The sequence below is a fragment of the Scardinius erythrophthalmus genome, assembly GCF_964197995.2.
Source record: "Scardinius erythrophthalmus genome assembly, chromosome: 8".
Classification (NCBI taxonomy): domain Eukaryota; kingdom Metazoa; phylum Chordata; class Actinopteri; order Cypriniformes; family Leuciscidae; genus Scardinius; species Scardinius erythrophthalmus.
The window spans coordinates 12,521,288-12,548,046 of NC_138228.1; the positions used below are offsets into that span (position 1 = coordinate 12,521,288).

Consider the following 26,759-nt stretch of genomic DNA (forward strand, 5'->3'; position numbering starts at 1 on the left):
TGACGGATTCATCTGACTGATTTGGCTACTCAGAATTATTCCTTACAAAACTGACTCAAGTAATTTGTTTCTGAATCTGAAGCCTGTCTAGAATACTTTTTTCATCATATATGATCCAGTTGTGTCGTAGGTTGTTGTCTCCTATATCTGTCACAATCCTTAGTCACTAGTCCTGTCACCACTGCACTACATTTCCCAGCTCCCACACTCATCAATCATCCACACCTGCCATCATTCACCTTCATCAGCTCCACTCCACTTAAGTCTGCTTCACACACTCATACCCGATACCTACCTGTGGAAAACTAGGCCTATGCATCGAACCTTCTCGTCTCGTCCCTTTGTCATCTTCGGTCTCCGGTCACTTCTCTCTGTCACCTACAAAAGATAAGACTTTCATTCACATGCCAAGTATCACCAGAACTACTGTATCTGCAATCCAGAGACTCACCTGCTGATAACCGGTGTCATTCAATACACTCCATTCAGAGTTTACCTTTGTCTGCATTCTTCTTTTGCACGACAATATCAATACAAACAAAGCAACATGATCTCACGACCAATTCGTACAAATTCGTACGAGTGATAAAAAGGTGGCTAATTCGTATGAATTCAACGAGGTGGCTAATTCGTATGAATTCGTATGACCTCACTCGTACAAATTTGGGGTAGGTCATTCGTATGAATTCATACGAATTTGGCAATTCGTAAAATATGTACGATTTAGCAAAAAACTAATTCATACGAGTGAGGTCGTATGAATTCGTACGAATTAGCCACCTCGTTGAATTCGTACGAATTTCCGTGATTATTACAATATAAATCAATCAGTGATGAAATCTGTTCTGCAACTTAATCATGATAAATCCTGCATGACTTCCTTCTGTAGAACATTGAATTGAACTGTGAATAGTGAATTAATTGCTCTGTGGAGACAAAAGAGTCAATTGATTCAGTTCACAAAACCAGGTAAAAAGATTTGTTCAGATTCTAACAATAAACTTATCTATTGTTCAGCCCACTTAACAGCAGTTGACAGCTGAATGTTTCAGTTAATGACTTTGGTCTCTTCGTCACACAGTTAAACATTCTAAACATTGGGTACAGCCAGGTGAAATTGTCTTGTTGAATCTTGTTGACACATAACAGTAAAAGACTTAAGTATGTTAAGGTCTGAATGGAACCCATTTAGGCTACCCATGAGCATTAATAAATAGAGGCAGGAAGAAGTACTTTAAACCAGCCTTTATTCATTATTATTGCAGAGATGGGGTTTGGGGCTGGGTCCATGGGACTGACTCTTTTTCGAAACTTTCCCCGAATGGGATTCTTCGGGGCTTTATTTTCCTTACTCAGGACATATCGAGGATACAAAATCAGTTGAGTTTGCTTCTGTTGCAATTTGTCCTAGGTTGTCCCCCATTTTGGCTTATAATGACAGGACTATAAACCGCTCAATTAATTTGGAATAGATTTACAATCTCTTTATGAATGTTTTGAAGCATCAAAGTGGTAGTTGCATGTTGCTGTCAAAAGAGGGACCAAAAGCTCTCAGATTTAATCAAAAGTTTTACTGGTTTGGAACGACATGAGTGTGAGTAATTAATGACAGAATTTTCATTTTTGGGTGAACTAACCTTTTAAGGTTGGGCACAGGTGTATGGGAAGGGTCAAATTATTTGTAATTATTACAGAAATTAATTACAGCTATATTACAGGTAGATATTTTTTAAATATAAGTACAATGAAAAAACAAAACAAAAACAAATCATTAACTTAAATGTAAGGCCATTACATTTGGATGACAAATAAGACATTTAAATGGATAGTTCATCCCTAAATAAAACTTCTGTCATTTACTCACCCTCAAACCTGTATAAATGTCTTTGTTCTGCTGTACTCAAAGGAAGATATTTGGAAGAATGTTTGTAACCAAGCAGATCTCTGGCCCCATTGACTACTACAAGTATTTTTTTTTTCTTACTGTGGTAGTCAGTGCCTCTTTGACATAGCGACAACAACACAGTCTTCTCTAGTGCAGTTCAACCAGGCCTTGTCTCCTTTTTGCATATTCCATGGGTGGAGATTATTTAAATGAGTAACATTATGACTTCCAAACGAGTCGTTCGTTGTAGTTCTTGGAAAGTGGATTCTGTTAAATAAAATATCTCCCTTTGGAGTGGAGCTTTGTAATCTTGCAGATATTTATTATGCTCGAACTAAATTTGAAAAAGTGAAAAGCATAATAGGACCCCTTTAAAGCTCATAGTGGCATTATCTGTAGCTGTCCTGATATATAATGCAGTTATAACTGGAATCCAGACTTTGTTGGGACAGCATTCTTGCAATGCACGGAGAAAAGCAATTTTTAAGATGAAGAGGCACTCTTCATCTGTGACATGCTCGCTTACAGAATCAGACACTGCCGCAGATTATTATTATATCGGTGATATTTATATTGGTTTGTTGGTCCGTTGGGTCGGATTGCTTTCTCACCTCAACCGAACCGCCCCAGAGTTTGTTTTCAATTGAGTGTGAATGCCTAAACGAACCCAACAAATAAGGCAAAAAAACGTTTTTTAAGGATCCGAAACAAACGCTCGAAACGAGCCAGGTGTGAAAACGTGCTTAGTGGGACCGAAAGCCTTCCTATAAGAATGAAATTGTAATGGAGGACTAATCCTATATAATTAAAGTTTTGAAATACCGTTCAAAAAAGCACACATGGGTGCATTCAGGTGTCCATATTTTGGCCATATAGTATCATCTGCTTTTTTGGCTATGTAGGCATACCATCACATCTCCACTTAGCCTACCCTTCACTTTTTTCACTTGCTCATGAATTTGATGAAAACGTATTGGATGGAATTCTTTCATTAATTACTCACCCTCATGTTGTTCCAAACCCGTAAGACTTTTGTTCAGAACACAAATTAAGATCTTTTTGATGAAATCTGAGAGCTTTCTGTCCTTCAATTGGCAGCTACCTAAATACCACTTTGCAGCTACCTAAATACCATTGGCAGCTACCTAAATACCAAAGAGTTGAAATCCAAAACTAATCCATATGAGCGATTTAGTCAAATTTTCTGAAGAGAAACAATCGCTTTATATGATGAACAGATTGAATATAGCCTTTTATTCACATTTAAACAATGATCAAATCACACATCAGTTGTGGTAAACAGAAGCTCAAGAATGTTCTCTTGACGTGCGACAACCAATGAGGTTCATTCTCGTGTGTTACCGCAAGAGGTTTGTTCTCGCGCGTCAAGCAGGTTCAGTTGACCTTTTGTTTGTTTGTTGGTCTATGCTTACAGTACCAGTCAAAAGTTTGGAAACACTACTATTTTTAATGCTTTTGAAAGAAGTCTCTTATGCTCATCAAGCCTGCAGTTAAAAAAAAAAAAAAAACACTAATATTATGAAATATTATTACAATTTAAAATAATGGTTCTCTTTTTTAATATACTTTAAAATGTAATTTATTTTTGTGATGCGAAGCTGAATTTTCATCAGCAAGTACTCCAGTCTTTGGTGTCTTATGATCCTTCAGAAATCATTCTAATATGATGATTTGATACTCAGTTATTATCAATGATGGAAACAGTTGTGCTGTTTAATATATTTTTTTGGAATACTTTTTTCAGGATTCATTGATGAGTAAAACGTTAACAGCATTTATTCATAAAAACAGCATTTATTCAAAATAAAAACATTTCTAACAATATAAATCGTTACCATCACCTTTTATCAATTTAACGCATCCTTGTTGAATTAAAGTACTAATTTCTTTAAAAAAATAGTTATTGTTCCCAAACTTTTGAACGGTAGTGTATATTGTTACAAAAGATTTCTATTCTAAATAAATACAGTTCTTTTTAACTTTTTATTCATCAAATAATCCTGAAAAAAGTATCTCAGGTTATAAAAAAATATTAAGCAGCACAACTGTTTCCAACATTGATCATAAATCAGCATATTAGAATGATTTCTGAAGGATCATAAGACACCAAAGACTGGAGTACTTGCTGATGAAAATTCAGCTTTGCATCACAAAAATAAATTACATTTTAAAGTATATTAAAAAAGAGAACCATTATTTTAAATTGTAATAATATTTCATAATATTACTGTTTTTTTTTTTTTTTTTTAACTGCAGGCTTGATGAGCATAAGAGACTTCTTTCAAAAGCATTAAAAATAGTAATGTTTCCAAACTTTTGACTGGTACTGTATATGTGAATAAAAGCCTAAATTAAATCTGTTGTTCATATAAAGCGATCATGTCTCTTCAGAAAATTTGGGCTAAACCGCTCATATGGATTAGTTTTACGATCCCTTTATGAACTTTTTGTAGCATCAGAGTGGCATTTACGTAGCTGTCTATGGAGGGACCGAAACTAAAGCTCTCAGATTTCATAAAAAAGATCTTCATTTGTGTTTCGAAGATGAACGAAAGTCTTACGGGTTTGGAACAACATGAGGGTGAGTAATTAATGACCTAATTTTCATTTTTGGGTGAACTTTCATGGTTTTGTGCTCTGCACATGGTTCTGTTGATGTGTCCTCATATATTTGGCCATATAGTGTATCACTGAATCTGTATGTATGAATGTACTCATAATGCTGTTTATACAGTATACAGTGGTAAACACCAACTTCCAGATAAACACATATTTATGCACAAAAGAAGACTGGAAATCTACATGATTTTCAAAATGTGAAAAGAGTGACCACAGTTCAGGAAGTACAGATTTTAAGAACCTTAAAATATTTAGATGAATTACACAATACACAAACAGACATAAAGTGTAAAAAGCCATGTAATCCTCAGATTAAGCAGATTTTAAACAAATCAAGTAGCAAAGGCCAGGTAAACATTTACAAAGGTATTACAATATCAAAATGTGTCCCTCAATCTTTTCTTCAAGAGCTGATAATGTCTTAAAATAATTTTTACTTCCTGCTTTACTTGACATTTGGCAATGTATAGCGTTTACATTTTATACTTTAACAGTCAAATTCTCTCAAAAGTGTGTAAACTCCTTTATTTGGCAGCTTTGTAAAAGTCTTTGGTATTCTCCTTCATCCACCCATTTTTTCCCCCTGCATTTTTTGTCACAAAGTCACTGAACGTCCCAGATCTCACAGAGGAGGGGGGTGAACTTGTGGTCACTCATGCGCCATGACTCTAGCATTTCGGCGTGGTGGTGGTTGAGGGTGCGAAGCTCAGTTAGACGACCGAGAAGCCTTGCAAAGTGCTGGGGCTCCTGAGGGTGCTGTAGCTTACAGACCTTCCTCAGCACCTCCAACATGGGATCCTGCAGACGCTCCACTGCCTGCTGGTCTTTTACATATGGCCTGTCTGTGGTTAGATAGAACAGTTTCAGTCAAATGGAACACTTTTTTTTTTGGCCCTCTAAAGCTTAAAACAATGACAAAAATGTGGTAGCTTCTCTATTGTGAACTTATTAATCATTAACCATTTAACTTATTATTAGAATTGAACAAATTGCATAATTGCTTATTACATAAGAACCAAAAGTGGGTTTTAGATAGTTTAAAGGTACAGTAAGCAATTTCTTTGAAACATTGTTGATATTTGAAACACACCCCCTCCTGTCATTGCTCCGCCCCCCAAAATGCACGAACATGCAGTGCAAGAGTGGATGTCTCTTTATTATAGCTGAAGAGAAGCAAAATAATGCTTTGCGAAAAATAAAGCGAAGATGACGAACGAAAGAACAAAAAATTAACATACAAAAAGTACACGAGTATACAAAAAAGAATTTGTTGTTATTCGGCAGAAGCACATCGGCTCCAGACAAACGATTACACTAAAAACTGTCCTGTAACTATAGCTCACATTACAAAATAGCATCTTGGTTCAAAATCAACATATTAGAATGATTTCTGAAGGATACTGTGACTGAAGACTGCTGAAATTTCAGCTTTGAATCACAGGAATAAATTCATTTTTTTAAATATATTAAAATTAGGGATGCACCGATGTGAAAATTGTGGCCGATACCGATAACCGATATTAATATTGCTGTTATGGCCGATACGATATTTACCGATGTCGATATCTCTGTATAGAAAACAAATTTTAATGATTATCAAATAAAGAGCTATTTTCCAAAACACATTTTTTTTACTTTAAAAAATTACTGATATTGGGCACCTTTACCTGTGTGCAAAATATGTCACACATAGGACACACATGCATTATATTGCATATAATGTGTGCTGGTCAACTTGTCTAAAATGAAGAAACCCTTAGAAAACAGTAAAAAAATATAAATATATATATAAAAAAAAGGAACATGTGTACAATTAAGATAGGCTACTTCATTTATTATTCCAATATCCAAATATGATACTAAAAAATACCACAGGGAAAAGGGCTTCTTGTGACGTGCTGTCTTTGCCTTTGAACATTGCACATTTTAAACAGGACACGCATTAGCTGAATAAATGTTAGCCAATACAAACATATTTATAGAAAACAGTTGACAATGAATAGACAGGAGTCCAATAATAGCATAACGAATCACTTATTCTAAAAATAATAACAAGTAGGCTATAAGACGAATCCGACATATGGGCTGTGTTAACAGTAAAACGTCCGTCATTTAATGAAATTTAAAAACACGGATGGATAATACAAAATGCTTTCTGACATTTTGACAGAAAAAAAACAAACAAGCAAAAACAAAATTTAAACTTAGCCCGTCAATTTTTCATTTTACAATTATCCTCTCTCTCTCTCTCTCTCTCTCTCTCTCTCTGTGCGCGCGTCCGTGTTTGTGAGAGAGAGCTCGCGCAGCACTGATACAACGGTAGCCTAATTTTTTAATCTATAAGTAACGAACGCGCTAGTTTTCATACAAAAATAAATATGTAACATAAGGTAGGCTACTTTAGTTTTTATTAACACAATAACACATGAAGGCTACGTTTCTCAACACTGAGAATGAATAAATAAACGCCTGTTTCTCACTCTCACTTATCAGTAGCCTAATCCACAAATCACACGTGCTGTCACTTTTGAGAAAAACAAAATTTGAACGGGTATCAAATATCAAGCAATATATTCAAATATCCACGAGTCAAAAAACGATCAGTCAAAAATGTGTCATGAAGAGGAAAAAAACATATGTCGCACTGGACTGCATTAACAATGTACGGACGGGCGGCGGGCCAGTTCTCCGTTACAGACGTGAGCGCTCTGAAAGCGGCACTAAAAAACTGCTTTAAAACTTTCACAGAGACCTCAAGCAGAAAGCACAAAGCCTGTCTTTAAATTTAATTTCGTTTTGTATTCATTGTATCTTAATTTTGATCAATGTTTCATCAACGAATTTTCTGGATTAAGTAAATATATTAGAAAATATTTAATCAGGACAGAGGCAACGGCGCGTGAACCTGGAGCAGCGCGTCTCATAAATTAACCGAAACCTACCTGCCTCACAGAACCGGGAACATATAGAAAGCTTGAAACTTCTATTTTTAAACAGAACAATTCAAAAGGAAAGAAAACAGACTGTTCTCTGCTTATGTCATCTCTGTGTGAAATGTGTATTTCTCTCAGGCACGTTCTCTACATCAACTTCATCTTCAGCTTCACACGTCAAATATCGGCCTGTTCACATCGGCCATATTTTGACATCGGACCGATACCGATGTGTAAAAAAAATGACCATATCGGCCGATATTATATCGGCGGCCGATATATCGTGCACCCCTAATTAAAATGGAAAAATGTTATTTGAAATTGTATTCATATTTCATAATATTACTGTTTTAACTGTATTTTTGATCAAATAAACACAACCTTGTTGAGCATAAGACAACATAAAAAAATAATAATAATAACTCCGGTCAATTTTAACATTGAGCTCATTTTTTTGTACATTTGGAGTGCTGTCAATACAGAGAACAACGACAAAAATCGGTGTTGCCTACACCGAGTTATTCTATTTTTAAAATTTGCACCCCGTTGACTTCAATGGGGCAAGTACTAAACCTGCTTTTAGCCTCTTAACATCCTTGATGTGTCATTACAAGTGCACAGAAAATGTGAGTGATTCCTTCTGAGTGAACACGAGTGAATCTGACTGCAGTAGATGTGAAAGATATGTATAAAAATGATGTTATTTAAGCCAGCGCAATAAAAAACAAACAACAACAAAAAAAAACCTGTTTACATCCTGTTTTCGGTTTAAGTCCAAAGTAATCGATTGCCGAGTTCACGCGCGTGATCATAGGTAACTAAACCTATGCACGTGAACTCGGCAATCGACTACTTTGGACTTCAACCGAAAAACAGGATGTAAACAGGTATTTTTTTATTATTTGGCTTAAATAACAATAATTCGCTGGCTTAAATAACATCATTTTTGCCGTTGTTCTCTGTATTGACAGCACTCCAAATGTACAAAAAAATGAGCTCAATGTTAAAATTGACCGGAGTTCTCCTTTAAGAAATAAACCAAACTAAACTAATTAATCAGCATTCTGCAACTTTTTATTTAGAACGTTAAGTGACCGATATCTGCTCACCTGGTGAGAGGATTGTGATGGCAGTAAGTAAAGCATGTTCCTCTTGCATCATCTGCAGCTCCCCAATGCTTTTATAGAAGTTAAACATGGGTGTCATAAACTCTTCAGATATTCCTGAGGAAATAAAGCGATTCATGAAGATACACACCAAGCTTTGCAACTGTTTTCTAAATCACTCTATTGAAAGTCCAGCAATGACAACATGAAAACAGCAGTCATTTATTACCTCAGCCACCTGTAACCACTCAAAAACATATTTCTTAGAAGCTATAATTACATTTAAAAATAACCTGCTGAGCCCAATGCATATTTACATACTGGCTATTACTAAAGTTAAATGAAGCATGCATTCTTTCACGTGACACTAATCATACCTCCATAAATTTTAATGAATTAAACTTCAATAAATAAATCTAAGTCACACTTTTAAGTATTCAGTTGTAAAACTGTCTTTGTTGAATGTACAAAATGTATTTGTTTTAGAAATGACCTGTTTCATTCTGGGGCCTCGGGGTGGCAGTGTTGCCTATATTTAAAAGCAACAATGAGTGTCCTATGGATTTACTGAATCACACAATTTCAGAATCCAGAATCCACCCATCCATCATTAATAAACATTCATGGCTATATTTAATCTTATGCACTATTTACGTAATTACATTTTCTTGTTTTCCCTTTAACAATATGTAATATTCTTAAAACATGATATATTAAGCAAATTTTTGTAAGATAATAAGACTCAATTGTTTTCATATATTACATCTTGAATTTTCAGCATAAATTTTACTCAAGTTTGGTTTGAATTATACTTTAAATGAGATATACTATTTGTCTGTGAGATAAGGCAAAGACAACAATTTAAAATACATTCCAAAAATGGAAAATTCTGTCATTACCCTCATGTCGTTCCAAACCCGTAAGACTTTCGTTCATCTTCGGAACACAAATGAAGATATTTTTAATGAAATCGTAGCGATTTCTGTCCCTCCATTGACGGTCTTTGTGTTCCGAAGATGAACGAAAGTCTTACGGGTTTGGAACGACATGAGGCTGAGTAATTAATGACAGAATTTTCATTTTTGGGTGAACTAACCCTTTAAAAGAAATATTCATATCTTGTGATAGTAAGTTAAAAGATTATATCTCTAATTTTAAGCTTGGTTAGATTTATTATTTAAATGACATTTTAAAAAAACAAAAACAATTTGTCAGTGAGGCATAAGAAAAATAAAATGAATTTAAAATCCATTCTTAAAATAATATTTCATATCTTTTGTATGGAATGTATACAATATGACAAAAACGAGAAATAAGATCATCAAGGGTCGTGACCTTGTTGCTTTGTGTTGTCTGTTAGGTCCGAGCTGATCTGAATCTGGCCTCGGATCCCCACAGCTGTGCGTTTCCACATTCAGTGGGATTCTCGGTAACAGCAGTTCATTTGAAGCCTGTATTTGAAGGGCTTTCCTGTGTTTTGTGCGAGGTCTTTGTCTTTATCATTATCATTGATATAATTATCATACTTTGCTGGCTATGCAAGCCGAGAGCTCTTTTCTGATGTAAAGCATTCAGTGTGAAGAGCCGTAAGGGTTTGCTTTACAGACCGACCAATCAGGGAAACCCGACACACAGAAGACGCACTGATGCAGCTGGGACATTAAAAACATGACTTAACAATTCAGCTTACCAAAATGTTAATATTAAAGAAAAACAGTGCTGGAGTGTAACGAACTTTTCAAAAACTCAGTATAAACAAACAGTCGCCACCCGCCTCGAGAGATGAAATGATCACAGCACGCAGACTCCTTTCTCAGTTTCATTCATTTCCCTTCAGATGAAAGGATAACCTTTGTCATAACTTTCCAAAAAAAGAGAGCAAAAAAAAAAAAAAACACTGACACTGACGCACTTCACGCTGCAGAAATGTCAGAGGCGCTGAGAGCCAGAGAGTAGGACAATAGGCCTCTCGATGTTTAGATAGAGAACAATAGTCTCTTTAGACAGTGCATCTATTTTTCCCTCGCTGGCCTTTTGCGTGAATATTCCCAAGCCCATGCTGGAGGACTCAAAACGGTGTACACCACTCTGCATTCATCTGTCTGTTCAGAAATATCACTAACTGGACGAATCGTTACAGCTTTTCAAATACTGAGAGGCTGAAAGCAACCGTCTTTGAAATAAAGGTGATTCAGCGTGGAGTAAACGTGGGGCGACAACAAAGAGTTGACAACAACTCACCTTCAAGTTGTTCCAAACCTGTATGGGTTTCTTTATTCTGCTGAACACAAAAAAATATATTTTGAAGAATATGGGTAACCAAACAGTTGATAAGCCCCATTGACTTCCACAGTAGGAACAAAAATACTATGGTAGTCAATGGGGCATGAAATCTGCTTGGTCTTCCTTTGTGTCCAGCAGAACAAAGACATGTATACAGGTTTGAAACTGTTTGAGGGTGAGTAAACAATGACAGAATTGGTATTTTTGGGTGAACTATCCCTTTAAGATGCTTTTAAGAGAGAGAATTGATTGTGCACCCTACTGTAACACAACCAAGTGTTCTACACAATTCGATGTGATATAAAGCAGAAGATATGATATTCACTAGCAACATGCTGTATGAGGGCTTTCTTCTTTATGCTGTTCCTGGCAGTCATCCAGTGCTTAGACTTCTGTGAAACCGAAACCAGATGGACTTTTAGTGTCCTTTTACACGTGTAACATACACCACGCGATTATCAATGGCAAATTTCCTGAGGTTATTTAGGGCGGACAGATACATTATTAATATAACGAGCCCATTGAACTTTATGAACTTTGTTCTGGGCTTTAAGGGGCTCAACAAGAAGTTTGAAACCCAATCCCAGAGTCATGAATCCTTTGAACACTCCATAGAAGCAGTTCATGAATCATGCTGTAAATTATGCTGCAATCCAAATAATGAGCTTACCGCTCCTTCTGATCCTGTCCTCCAGCACCTCTGTGTGTCCGTTGGGCAGTTTCTTGGTGAAAACCTGGGCCGAACGCAGGAACATCGCCTCTACGGCGGAACCTTTCAATAAAGCGATCTGATCTTCGTGATCCAGAGACTGAAAACCTGCTCAGAAAACAAGAACCTGAGTATGTTTACTTAGAACTGGTGGAGTTTACTGCAACCTCTTCATAAGACATCAGTGTAATATAAAAAGTGTCACATGACCTTATCTTGAACTATGTGATCTTGTTTTTTTGTTTTTTTTTTCAAACAATTTGTATAGAAACTACTATACACTGTAAAGAAATTATATGATCAATAAGTTATGACAACATCTGTTTTTACATTGCTTTAGCTGTTTTTTATAAGTTATACAAGACTCAACTCATTTTTCTAAAAGTCAGTTTAATGTAATATTGAAGTTGAAATTACTTAAACATCCAAGTTGATTGTACTTAAAAATTTAAGGCAGCAACTCTAGAATCCTAGAATTAGAAATAACAGTACCTGGTATGTTTTTTGTGAACTCAACCAGCACCTGGACGTGACTAGTTGCCATTTCGGTCAGTAGAAGGAAGTTTTCTTCTGTGTTAAATTGCTCTTGTAGCTATGGACATTAGAAGGGGGGAAAATATCAGCATGCAAATATAAGCCACTGTTTTGTGACATTGGGGTGGCAATAACCTTGGTTATATAATGATTTAACAGAGATAAGAAAAGGTAAAGTTGTTTACTGATTTTAACAGTAGCATTTGAATGCTTTGTACATTAATGAATCATAAAAAGATAAAAGATTGTGATCTAAAATAAGATAAGTAAGGGCGTAAGGTTGATGGGTTTTTTATTTCCAGAAGACATACCAGTTTTTTTGCCATATCCTGGGGGATGCGATGTTTGTTGTGAGCGTCAACTATATAACTTATTAAAGCCTGCTGGTCTTGGCTCAGTTCTATATTTTCCTGAAATGAGAAAATGTGGCAAAAAGTCAAAATGTATAAACCTTTTGTTTTTCTGCATTTGGATCAGGGGGAATTCAGATACGTGGACTAAAGAATAAAGACTGGTGGTGTCAATTTTTTTTTTTTGGTGGTGGTGTCAACGAGCCAACTTTTGTAACCGTATATATGGGCAAAAGTGAGAAGAATGATATTTTGTCACCATGGTGAAGAGAATCATTGAGGTTGCCCTTTAACCTTTTATAGCACTTCAATAAAAGTTGCCATAGAACACACTTAACTTCAGTTTGCAATTATACCTGAAAAGTTATATTATAACAAACATGGCATCAAGGAAACTGTATCTCAAAAACTAAAGTTGAACGAATCAAAAAGTGACATTTTTGCATCATTTGTTTTTCTAGAAACTCACAACTGATTATAATAATAACTCGATCAGTACCTGCGCTCTTACCTGGGAGGGTTTTGTGGTAGATACAACCTGTTTAGCATCTCTACTATCACCAACATCATCCCCTATACTTTCGTCAGATGAGGCTTTTGTGTTTTTCCTCAGTCTTTTGGATTTACACTGGATTTCGGTTAACAAGCCTGAGGATGCAAATACAAAAGAGATGCATAAACTAGATTGACATACTGGATACAAGCAATCTGTTTCTTATCAAGGTTTATGTACAATATCTTTTGAACGACAGACTCGTTGTATGCTAATTAAAAATAATGATTCTAGGTAACAATTCAATATTTTCATCCATCCTATTGTAGGATTACAAATTTAAGAATATGTTTTAGATCTGCTGATCCTACTTCCTTACATAACATCACATAAAAAAGGTGAACTATACTGTATTGGGCATTCAAGGTGAACATGAGGGCATCCATTTACTGATTAGATTTAACATAGTTTCCTTTGAAAGGGTTTTGTTAGTCTTTGATCTTCCTACTGAGAGTTGAACTGTGTGAATGTTTACCTAGTCTTAGTTCTGGTGACCATGTGTTTTTTTATACAATTTGGGGGGTAGGCCTACCATTATCTCAGTTGGGGGTAATTGCCTCTATTGTCTTTAGATGATTAGATTTAGTGGTCATCTCTAAGGCAGTGTTTAAGGTCAAGACTTAAGGGGCTGTTTACACCTGGCCACTTCATGCGTTTTCTCAGATCGGATAGCTATCTGATTTATCAAAACGAATCCATTTACACCTGGTCACATAAATGTGTTTTTGCGAAACGGATTTAAATCCGATCTTCAATTCCCGCGCTATATGCAGATTTAATGGAGTGCACGTCACCGAAAGCAACAGATATGAGCTGCATTTTATTGATCATCAGCTAAAATTTCAAAATCAAAGACCGCAATAGAGAGAGCGGCAACAGCCCTGGTAAGATCATTGGTTTCTCTACTTTAATGATGATGATTGTGTATTAAGCGTCTGCGACTTACTTTCACTTTGATTTGCGATAGTTTGCACGTTGGCTTAATGAATAGATGCTCAGCTTCTTATCTGCGGCGATGCGTGTTCCAGTAGCATCGTCATATCTGGCTATAACATTAGATATAGCCTATAACACGCTCTCACACGTTTATTTTTTAGCATTTTTGGGAGGAGTACAATTTACATATGTGGTTTCCACAAACAGATGCATTTACACTTGTCCAGTTTCGTCTGGAATGCGGACGAAAGAATCCCAGACCACCTCCTGAAGTGGTTTGAGCGATCGGATTCAAATCTGTCTCGAATGCGTTTCGGAGGGCATTTACACCTGGTCTTTTCACGATCGGATATGTATCCGATCTGAGAAAACGCATGAAGTGGCCAGGTGTAAACGGCCCCTTAAGGACTGCCCGCACCTCTAAGGACTGCCCACTGAATGCCTATAAGATACCATGTAAAGTTACGTTAGTCAGATTGTTGGACGAACTGCAGCAACGCTCAATAAAGAATAACTTCTGTTTGAACGCGATCCCAACATCTCGCCATGTATTTGAAGGTTCAGCACGTGAGCTCATTGGCTACTGATACAGCAGGAACCAATCAGCTGTGCCCTATAAATAATGATGTGATTACGAGCAGGTTGAGTTAGGAACTATTGCCATCTAGCCTGTGCCATCTAGAGTTTCAAGACAGAACTTTGTATTTTTATTGAAAATGTTTTACAGATCAAAGTGTCTCATCTGATTTCACATTATTGCGTGACTTTCAGGCTGACGAGGAACAAAGTTTACAAAGTTTGCAGTGCTTTTACTCACATTCTGCGAGCATGCCCATCTCTTTGCACTTCCTGAGTCGACACTCTTGGCATTTCCTGCGCATGTACATGTCCATCTCACAGTTTCCTCCACTCTTACACTTATATACAGCATTCTTTGTGATACTCCTTCTGAAGAAACCTAGAAGAAATACCATTGCATCAATAACAGAGTTATGGACGTCTTCCTTTTCAATTTTTTTTTGACAATGTACCCCCTAAAATCCACTGTTCTGGGGGTGGGTGGGGGGGGGGGGCACCCATCATACTATTAGTTGTTTTGTCTGACACAGAGATGGCAAGAATATACATACAAAAGCATTCAGGTGCAAAATTCATTGCTAAATAATTTGCTCTATAACCATTCTCTTATTCTGAAAACTATAGTAAAAATGCTAGAAGCAAAAGTGGCTACAAGCCTAGACTATTAGCAGAGACAAGAAGGTCAATTTGTAAACACAGATCAAGGAATAGGTTCATTGCAGCCCAGTACATGTAACGTATATGGTGTAATGTTTAAGACATTACGTTCAGTACTGTAATACCGATACTCCTGGATGCTTGATTTCCAGTTCTAGGCAGCAGACAAACATGTGCAGTTGTTTTTGGAACAGGTAATTATTCCAGCATGAGCCCATGAGCACAATGACACACATTAACTTTGCATGGCGGCGTGTGGCTCTGGTTGCCTACATCATTATTCAGCAGAAAGCTGAGAGGGAACCCAATCCAAACTGAACGTGAAGGTGCAAACCCAGCCAACCCTATGGGACTCGGGACACATAGCCCAGAATCTGCCCTTTGGGCATTGTCCATGCACAGGTGGAATTACACTTGCAGTCATTCAGCCAATGATTTTCCAAAGAGCTAAAATTGGCGCATGCATGGGCTATACATGTCATGTATTACGTCCTTCATAAGTTATGTAGCCATGGCTACACTGTAAGACTAGGCACACTGCAATATGAAGGTTTAAAGAGGTCACAGAACAAAGGGTGCAACTGCACGTTATAGGCTATATCAAATAAAAAAAATAATGGCAAAGCTATGTTTGACCTTAAAGTTTATGTGTAATTTATATGTCTCTTGCATGAAATAATACAGCAAAAATAATTGTTGCTATGTTGCTATGTCAGGCTGGTCAGATAAATAATATATATATATATATATATATATATAAGGCAAATGATGAGAACTTTCTTTGTTCAAAATTAACAAAACGTCATTCATTTTTATTGCAAAACATGTTTTAACCTGATTTACTATGGTGAACCTATTATACGGTTTTTTTTTGTTTGTTTTTTTTTTCGTTTTTTTACCAGTCGGGATCGTTTTCGCGGGAAATTGCGTAGGCCTTCGTCACTCGAGTGTGCGTTTGTCCTATCCGGTGTCCCAGCTACTTTCTAGGTATTAGGTAAGTTATCACAACCAGCTAACCAAACCAAAAAGGTTGACATGGAGTAGCTAAATCTTAAACCTCCGGGGAATTACCCGTTTAAAACAACAACAACCTCCGAACAGAGCCTGCTGGCAAAAGGAGAATGAGTCAGAGCTCGTAATAAAACGAACAACAATTGGCTCGGTTTTTCGGAAATGGCGAGAACTCAGTTGAAATGTTGTAAAAGCGAGAGATTGTGTTTTTATTACTCAACAGGCGAGTATAGGAATGTTACTGAACAGATACATTGCCATATGTAACAGATTGTGGAGCATTATCTGTGAAGCGTCATTTCATTGGGTTACTGTTGCAATGTGCTGGAATTTATTTTCAAGGAAGCAAGTTACCGTGTCTATTTCTAAACTGGTTATGTCTCTAAAGCTTAGTAGTAAATGTTTTATGAGCTGTAGGATAATCTTTATCTCTTATAGTTATGAAGAAAGAACCATCTGCACAGTCACACAGCTGAAGCATAACCAAAACACTGTTCTTTCGCAAAATACAGTTTTGTTTTTTAACCGCTAGAGGGCCAAAAGTTACATAGTGTAAATAAAAAAAAAAGATGCAATCCAATAATAGGCTAATAGCTATACAGCAACTCTAACACCATATTAACATTTCAACATATTTAAATGAGTCATATTTATATAAAAACTATTAGCCTACTGAGAAAATCATAACTTGTATCTTTATTTTTACATGTTGTCATATGAACAACCTGTAACTATACTGATCTCAGTATAGCCTTTATAGTTAAGCCTGGGTGTCAAACTCAGTCCATGGAGGGTCACAGCCATAAAGAGTTTAGCCTAAACCTCAATTAAACACACCTGATCCAGCTAATAAAGTCCTTCAGGATCATTTGAAAAACAGCGCGCGGAAATGTAGTCCGATCCGATTCCCGAAAGTAACCTATAATTCATATGCTGGTTCTTTTTAGTCAAGCAAAACCATACACCACAACCAGTCTTGTCAGGTTCCCGAACTAATGACTAAGCATATTTGGAGAATCAAAAACTAGTGTAGTCCGATTTCTGATAATAATAATCTAATGAATCGGTTCTTTTTATTGAATTAAACACAAACGGCTTACACAGGGGTGTAAAACTCAGTTCCTGGAGGGCCACAGTCCTTCATGGTTTAGTTCCAACCTTGCTCCAACACACATACTTTTGATTCACTTAAAAAAGAACTAGCATAAAAGATTCATTAGTTTGGCAATCGAGCTGTCTGATTCATTCAGTAGCGGTGTTCCGTGGACGTGGGAGAACCATTAACAGAACCGTGGAACCGAATCTGAATAAGAACTAAGAATGGTTCCCAGCCCTGTGAAAAGCCTGAGCGTGCCAAATAACGGCTGCACAATAAAAGTAAAATGGGATTCACCTTTACATCCTTCACATGTGAGTGCATTGTAGTGATACCCTGATGCTGTATCTCCACAGACAACACACAGTTCTTCGCCTTTGCTCCTTCCGGAGTGGGTTGCGTGTCTGGACCTTTTACACGCAGTCGGGACTATAGGGCAAGACTCGTCGAGCTCATTATCAAAGCTGCCTTCCAACGGCCCTTTCCTCATCTCAAACACATTGGATGTAGAGTACCAATCCTCCCCACTGTACTGTGAGTAGCAATGCTGATTGGAGTAGTATGATGGTGATGACATGGAGGGCTCCACCGAGGTGTACTGCATGCTGGGATAGCTGGTGAAGGGCATGACCTCCTGGTCATGTAGCAAAGGACTGTTCTGTTCTGCCAGAATATCTGAGGAGAAGATGGCAAGAGTGAGTAGTGCTTGTCAGTTTACATGTGTCATGGAGAAGCAAAGATCAGGTTAACCTTACTGATTTAGCCCAGCACAAAGTGCTAATAGTTCTTATGCCAACAGGACGATTAGTGAAACTACAACACACTGAGGTACTGTTACCTTGCAGACACCCTCAGAGCCATTACAATCTCCACTACTGATAAGTGAGTATTAAAAACATAACCAGCCTCTATCTATATAGTAGCAGGAGATTTTGTGACACGTACTGTACATAATACAGAAGTCGAACACACCCAGAAATAAAACAAGAAATCATTAACCAAGATCTTTTTTTTTATACACAAGATCACTGTCTGAGGGTTTTGATTATAGATTTTTTATATTTTTTTGATAACAATTTTGGTTTGTCGATATTTGATAATTGTCACTTTTGTGGGTAGTAGGTTTAAAAGCATTCACTTGCAGACTTTTTCGGCTCTATTAATAAACAAGACAAGTAGGGATGCACGATATATCAGCCACCATATTGGTATCAGCCGATATATGTTTATTTTTAATTGTATCGTTATTGGCCTAATATATATTAAATATATTAAAATATTAAATATTAAATATTAAAAATCTGGCCGATATATTAAAGCCGATAAATAGTGGATTATTTCCTTCAGATGTGCACTGTTTACCATAATGGTTTTGAATTGCTTGAAATATAATTGGAATCACTTAAAAAAATACAGTTAAGTGCAATACGCAGCGCAAATCTGTCATATAGGCTACATAAAATTGTAATGAGAACATTATAATTGTGTTCTTGAGACCACAAATTATATACAAATTTGGATTTAGATTTATCGGCCAAGATATCGTTTATCGGTATAGGCCACAATTTTTATATTGGTGCATCCTTAAAGACAAGTAACACTTTATGCATGTACACAAATGGATACAAAAGCGCTGAGCCAATGCATTAGTTTCCACTCCAAGGGAATATCTTCTTATATTCATTTCAAATATCTAGTCAGCATAAATTGAAAACTCACCCTATCCATTTTCTAAACTAAGTTTAGTCATCTTATTCTGATCGATTCATCATTGCATATGTGTAATATTTCTTTTTAATTTGAGCTTGTAATTGTTAATTTTTCCATTGAAACGACAGACTTCTCTGATGTTGTATGCCGTACTTCTCCAATTATTTCGTATAAGCCCCGCCCCTTTCTTACAATCAACTACAAGCTCGCATACAGATCTGCCTCCATCCAATCAACAACTGAACCGATGGATACAACCCGGCCTACCTTTTTTTCATGTTCAATAATTAACACAGAAGAACAGATTTGTTGCTACTTCTGTTACATTGCTAGCCTAGAAATCTAGACGCACCCTAGCGGCAGCAAAATTTATAGTCTAGCAACTCTCCGTTGACTTTCGGAGCTGTAAAAACCTAAATTGGGTCAGGCCAATCACATAGTGTATAGAGTAGGCGGGGCGGGCTTAACATAATGACGACAGAGTTGCGACGGTTCCCTGCTACTTGAAAACAAAGAACTGCTGCTGCTGCTGGCGAACAGTCTTTCGAATCGGCTTTGGCCGCGACTCTGGAGGACTTGGAGTTAAGTTTTTCTTAGAGAAAAGAGCAAAGAACGGCACTTAAGTTATTCTTAAAAAAGGAAGTAGTGTGTTCGTAGTTTTGTCGGCCAGATTCAAAAGTTGAATCTATCAACTAACGTTAGCTCCGCTGTTGGGAAAACGTTCTGGTTGGTTGAAGCGCTGTCCTATTGCGTGCAGAGGGAATTTGAAAGACAGCCGTTTATCCCGCCCCTCGGATTGAGCCGTGTCTATGGTGAGTTGCCAGACCTAACATCTTGATGTAGGCCTGACTTGCCAGGCTATTACATTGCGGCTTTAAACCGCATTTGTTATTATTTATTATTTAAACATGTTGACTTTAATTAACTTGCTTAGCAAGATTTTCTTCACATTTTGACCATAAAAGATGCTAATACTTTACTTTATGCTAATAACCAATACAGTGTCTCATGTGGCAGCATTGAGAATTTTACAAGCACTTTCTTTTACGTATTGCGCTATGAATTGTGGTCTGAACAATTTCAGAACACAATGATGCTGGAAATAAAGTTAGAATAGTGTCTAAAAATGTTGCTTGCATTAAATATGTTTCTAGCCTAGCTCAGTCATCAGGTCATCTGCTCTTTTCCTGTTTTATATTCATTATTAACAAATATGAAAAAAACATTTATGCCCAAATGTAGTTCAGTTTCTAAAAAAAAATTCACAACAAACTCCTTGCAACTTGCATGGCAATTCAATAACTTTCAAGTAAAAAGCCATCTAAAAAGTTTGTACTATATTCATAACACAATATATTATGAGCACTGTGTCAGTATCATGAGTGGTACCGACCTGAACCCTTCTCCTGAACCATGGCCATTTCAGTGCAACCCAGTAAGGGTACTGATGATCATTAGCTGTATCGATTCCTAATCATCCGACTACATTCCTTCAACTCCTCAGCATGTGTCTTTGTGTCTCTTTTCACAAAGTATTACTGTTCCTGAACACTCGAAATCCTCAGAAGTGCTAGTGTGAACAAAGGTTGCTATAGTTGCTCATTAACCTGACAGTCACAGTTCCCGGTCTTATAACAGGTAGGATCGATCTAGTTTTATAAATGTCATAGGACAAAACATGCTGACGCGTGGTGGTAAAATTAAAGGTGACAGTTTCACTTTTTTGCTTATAACAGATATTTGCTTAGTTTCTGACTCATAGTTTTATTACATCACCCATGGCAAAATATATAGGATTAGCAAAACATAAGAAAGAAATCAGTGTGAATTTCCAATATAGCCTACTCACCAAAAAAGTGTGAACCCTCTGATAGAGGGAATGCATCGCTGGTTGGGATCTGTAAAGGTCCCACCACATTGACGTCATGGCCCACCCACTCATTCATTCAGAAGCCTGTGTGTTGAGTCTTGGCGTCCAAAGATCCCTCAGTTCAGAATGGAAATGATGGGGTTAATCCTGTTTCTTCTAGACAAATGGAGGAAGTGATTTCTTTACTTGCATATGGAGGAAGGTTTTATTGCAAATCTAGTAAAACACTTTACATAAATTGTTACACTTTGGTTTAGGTGCAATATTCAGGACAAAAAACAGTGATTAACCTTTTATACTACAGCAATATCATTCAGAATTCATTCAGGTTCTCTTGTGAAGCCATTTAGGAGGACAATGTCCTGTTAATCTTATGGTTGTAACTGTTGGAAGTCATTTCAGATATGCAGGACATAATTATCGTGGGTTTTTTTTTTCAATGGGAAATGCTAGAAATAATTGCAGTGACCTTTGCACCAGTTCCAGCTCTGGCACACCTGAACAATCTGGCACTAAATTTCATGATGTCTGCTTTTTCCATGTTTTTCAATAGCTAAATTAGCTATCGTCGTCTTTTGGATTATTCACTCTATGTTTTGATAGCACAGCACAATATTTCATCCAGTAATCTCAGATTCTTCTCTATAGGCCAGGTTAGACCAGGCAACTATATCATTTTTATAAAAACATAGTGCTTATAAAAACCTATAATCTTGACAGGTAGAGATGGATCCATTTAGTGTTCGCCTACCTTATGTGGCTGAAATGAAATCTATATTAGATTAATGTTCAGAAGTTTTACTACATTGGGACTTTAAATGAGGTTTTAATTACTTTAACTTCCAGCACTATGAAATTAGGTTTTAATTACTTTACTTCACAGTGCTATTACTTTAAGAAACCATAAACTGAACAAACTTGTCCAGGAAGGAAAATGTTGTGTGTGCTTAAAAGTTCTTAAAATATCAAAATTAGCATTTCTTCTTATGTTCTTTTGAAACTGTATAAAGCAATTCTAGCACCATTCCTTTGAAAACGTTGGAGGTAACACACCATCTTACGCCCAGCAGCAATGCTCTTTTTCCATCAACAGTGCCGTTTTATGATGTTCACGCCTTTCTTGTAAATAATACAAGATGAAACTGGTTCTAAGAAAAGTAACAGTGTTGTGATTTAGGATATGTGGACAAGGCCACAGTGTCACAAGCTACTATTAGACCAGGCCTCACCCATTAGCGATATTGATTAAAACATCAGTCACAACAACCAGTTTCCCATTTTTTATATGCAATTAATCCAATCTATAATTTCCCATGAGCTCACATGCTCATACACACGGAGGGTCTAATAACATTTCAATCAGTAAATCTCTTCACCCACCCTCGCCAAAAGTTATATAAGCTATCAAAGCTGATTTATTTTAGTAACAAATATCAGAAATGTTATTTTCTTACCTATTGCTTTAACAGACGCTGTGTGCTCTGTGGTCCCGTTTTGATATTCAAAGCCATCAGTATTTGGGAAGAGGCATCAAGCTTTGTGTGTAACTAGACAGTTCTCGGATGGGGTCATGGGGAAAAGGGACAGTGGTTATTAATTAAACGATCTCTCTGTTTCTACTCATGAGTAGTAGCAGTCCCTCCCTCTCCCATGTGCTCCAAACTTTGGCTGACAGGCCTACAAACGCAGCATTACCTCCTTAATAGTGAGAGATAACCCGTCCAGCACACCCTTCTTCCCAACACATTCTTCCCCAGTGGTGCACCCCCACATACCGCTCATGTAAACACAATTATTACTGAATAACGCCAGTCTCTCATGCAATTCAAAGCATTTGGATAGAAGCACATCAGCTCTATTTTGGCTCATGACTGAAAACTTTGATATCCGATACTTGTCTTCAAATTATAAGCTTGATCTTTGATGGTTTGGTTCAAAATTATGCATTGCAATTTGGTCACATTTCATATTACATGAAGAGAACAGTAGACTACTTCAGGGTCTGCTGAATTGCTCAATGACCAATTATACTGCAACTTGGCTCATGATATTCTAAACGGGCATGATGACACATTTGGTAACACATGGCAGGCTGACACTAGTGTCAATTGCTGGAAATAAACTTTAGACGATCTGTTTCACTGCGCTTCTCAAAGACCGTTCCATACTATACACTGAAATGCACATTTACTAGAAACGTTTGCATCATTTGTGTTCCTAACTTTGAGATTATTAGAATGTTTTCAATCTTCCAAGGAATTTTTTAGAAACACTCCATATACTTCATTAATCAAAATTCATTAAAAAAATGTAATATTATGCTTATTAAACTATAATTTTCGAAAACATTAAATTGGATTACATTTCTAAAATGTTTTGCATTTTTTGTATTATGTTGGGTCCTCTAAATAAATGAATAAAAAGAATTGATTTGACAAAAAAATAAATACTTTGCTACTTGAATGCAACAAAATTTAAAAACTGTTTGCAGAACCCCCAATATATTTCTCGAAATAAATTAAGACAATCACCACAATACACTGTAAAAAGACGCTATAAATAAAACTATTAAAGTATATTTTACAAGAAAATACTACTTAAAATGTCACGTTAAATTCAATGTGTTATTTGCCGTTATTTTATAGCAATTTAATTCTAATACTAGCCGTTCAAATAGTTTCAAATTAAATCCTTCATCAATTTTTTTGTGTACAAATGCATAGATGGTGTACTCTTCGAAAAAATGTTTTAATGTGGTAAAACCCAAGGGATCTTGACTCAATTTTAAAGAACACTTTATGCTAAAAAATGCATAATATTTTTATGTTGTTATTTAAATTTGATCTGATAAAGTATGTTTACACGCTGTTTAATTCATAAAATATAATTACGTTTAAAAATTAATTAAAGCTAAATTAATTCATTAAAAGTAAGTCCATAAAATGATGGAAACTCTTAAAAGGCTCTATATATGAAGCGCCTGACAGAAACCCTATAAGGTTCTATATAAAACCAAGAGTATAATTTGTTCTCTATGCCGTGACATTTAGGTGAGTCACACCCTACTTGTGAGGTGTAATTTGACCAAAACGTGATGAAGTCCTGCATCTCAGTATAATTGCAAATGTATCTAAAAACAAGCTCTTAATCATTTACCGGCTGTTGCTCCATCCAGAGAGGGCCCTTCTGAGTCAACAGACAGCACTCTGAAATAAACAAAACCTTTGCCATAGGCTGGCAGTCGTTCTTAGCATGGAGGGTGGGGGAGGTATGGATGGCCTTGTGTGAAGGACACGCTCATGGCACCATTTAAATATCTTTTAACGCTATCATCAAACACTTCAGCTATTTTGTGAGTCACGCGGCACACACAACAGTCCATTTTAACAGATTTAAATACACATTTTTAAATGAAATTTCCCATCAAAAATACTTTTTGCTGTCTTATTGAGGTGCCCAAGTGAATGTAGCGAGCGCTTAATCTTTCTCCATGTATGTAGTTTGATAAACCTAAGCCAAAGCAAACTAAAAGGTCTCAAATGCAAGAATGTGTTATCTCTAATACATTCTGAGTAATTACAGCTATGGTACAATAATGGAGAGTAGCTATCACCTAAAGCCCCTTTATGTTTGATATCTGATAGTTAATCTCAAATAAAAAGTGCTTACTGTTTTAGAACCACACATCAAATCATAAAAGGTAGATGTAGAGATAAGACCATCAAACAGTACTACAACCCAGTGAGAGACTGCATATCAGCATGTTAAACATGAGCTGTCAAGGACTGTGGCGCAAAAAATGCCATTACACACCATAACAAGGTCCACAACCTTGAACTTTCCCAAGATTTACCCAAAAAAGACCTGTTATCATGTAGTAGTATAGTCAACCAAGCACATCAAATGATGGTGCATTGAATTAATGAACACACATTGCTGAAGTGTCACTTTACTCTGATCTATTCTTTAGGTTGTGCTGGAACTAGAGATTCAAGAAGTTGAATCTTGAGGGCTGAATAACAGTTTCCACATACGGTTTACGTTTGATTATGGTGGCACTGTTTTATGTTTTATTTGCACATTTTATGGTGGCAGTTACATTAAAAGTTTTTCTTTAATGTTCTTAAACTGGATAAAATAAAATTTGCATTAGGGATTTCATTGAATTTTCTTTTTATAAAACATGGCAACCCATCAGGGTTATTTAGTTTATCCATACAATTATTAAAAAAAAATTATTTAGTGAAATAAAGCTGAAATTAAATCAAATATAAATATTTAAATAAAAAAAATTAAATAGACAAATGTTTTAAAAAAATAGTAAACTAATTTTACTAACCAAATAAAAACTAAAACTAAGGTGAGACTGTCTTAAACTAAAACTGAAATGAAATAAATTAAACCTAAATAAACCTTTTACAATTATAATTCAATATTAATAAAAACTATTATAGTACATAAATAATATTCTAAAATAAACCCATCAAGGGAGAACACTCTTTTCAGTAGACTACATTTGTTTATTTATTTTTTTACTTGTATTAATTGAGAGTAAACTTTTTTTATAATTTTTTTATATTTATTTAATCTTTTGGACCAATTATGAAATGTAAGTTTTTTTTACGCTCGGCAGTTTTCTGTGAATGTCAGTACAAATCCTATTTTTGTGCATATCCGATTGAAATCAGATCCGCTTTAGCAAGTGTGAACGGCCAAAAATGCATGAAATGCATTCAAATGTCTATCTCTGATCGAATTTTTGCGTTGTTTAGGTGACTTTCTCACGCCAAGTAAAACGTAAACGTCAGACGTTGTTATAGGAAACATGCTGAAAGTTGCTGCAGAAACAAGGTTGTGTCGTTGCAAAGTGCCAGACAAGCAGAAAATGACAATATAATGGAGACCTGTTTTGAAACCGGTGGAGACGACAGCACAGAAAAAAGCCGCACGTTCCAACCTCTTACTGTTCTGCTGCTGCCGCCTCAAGACGCAGTAGTCCAGCTATTGTCATGTTGTTAATAAGACAACATCTAATGCAAACCCCTCTATGTTGCTGTTGTTGTCTTTGGCGTAAACCTACCAACTCAACGTCATTGCCATAGAAACAAATGCAGATATTCCGGAAAATGGAAGAGCAGCATGGACACACAAATCGGATCTAAAAAGTTGCGATACACAATGATTTAGATTGGATACCCAAATAAGCAGATTTGGACTGACAGTGTGAACGTAGCCAAAGTGTCTTTTTAACGCCCCATTAAAGAGATTATTAAAAAATAATATTTGTTGCCAAGTAGTTCACGAAGCTTTGGGTGGTCAGACTAATTTGTTGTGTACACTGTAAAATGCTGCTGTGAGTGTGAACATGTGTTTAAGAATAGCGATAATGCGAAGGATGTTTACTCCCACATGACAGAAACCAGGAAAGTTCTGTTAGCTCCCAACAAAGACAAAGTGAGCTAATTTAAGAATCCCAGTGTAAACAAGCTGTTTGAAAAGCATCTATTTTCTCTGAGAAAGAACATGGCGTGAGTTAGGTTACGTGTACTTCGATTTCTTTTGTTCCACACTCAACTCATTAATAGAATAAGATGCTGTTTAAAGAAGGGCAACCGCTGCTGCAATGTAATGTGCCGGACAGAATGAATTATGCATGTAATCTGAGCCATATTAAAATGGCATTATTTTCCATCACATATAATTGAATTAAAGTAAAAGATCAATTGAAAGCATTTTTTTATTCTCCTCCAAATAAACACTTAAAGAGACATCAGTTACAATGATGCAATGGTAAAGTGCACATTTCAAACTATCATCTTAACATCCATGTAAGCGATGAAATGTCTTTTCATAACCAGTATTGTGCAAAAAAGAAAGGTGGGGGAAAATCAGGCACATTGCGGATTT

At 36.3% G+C, this 26,759-nt stretch overlaps 1 protein-coding gene across 1 annotated transcript; it reads right to left on the reverse strand.

The window, feature by feature from the left end:
- Window positions 1-4,663: 4,663 nt before the first annotated feature.
- nr1h4 (nuclear receptor subfamily 1, group H, member 4) lies at window positions 4,664-22,412 on the reverse strand. Its single transcript, XM_081372559.1, has 10 exons — window positions 22,307-22,412; window positions 20,832-21,008; window positions 17,570-17,947; window positions 14,747-14,887; window positions 12,952-13,088; window positions 12,402-12,500; window positions 12,049-12,148; window positions 11,518-11,664; window positions 8,568-8,681; window positions 4,664-5,367 (listed from the first exon to the last, which is right to left on the reverse strand). Exons 2-10 carry the CDS (start codon window positions 20,926-20,928, stop codon window positions 5,129-5,131), a joined length of 1,452 nt encoding a protein of 483 aa, XP_081228685.1. The 5' UTR covers window positions 20,929-21,008; window positions 22,307-22,412; the 3' UTR covers window positions 4,664-5,128.
- Between the last annotated feature and the right edge of the window lie 4,347 nt (window positions 22,413-26,759).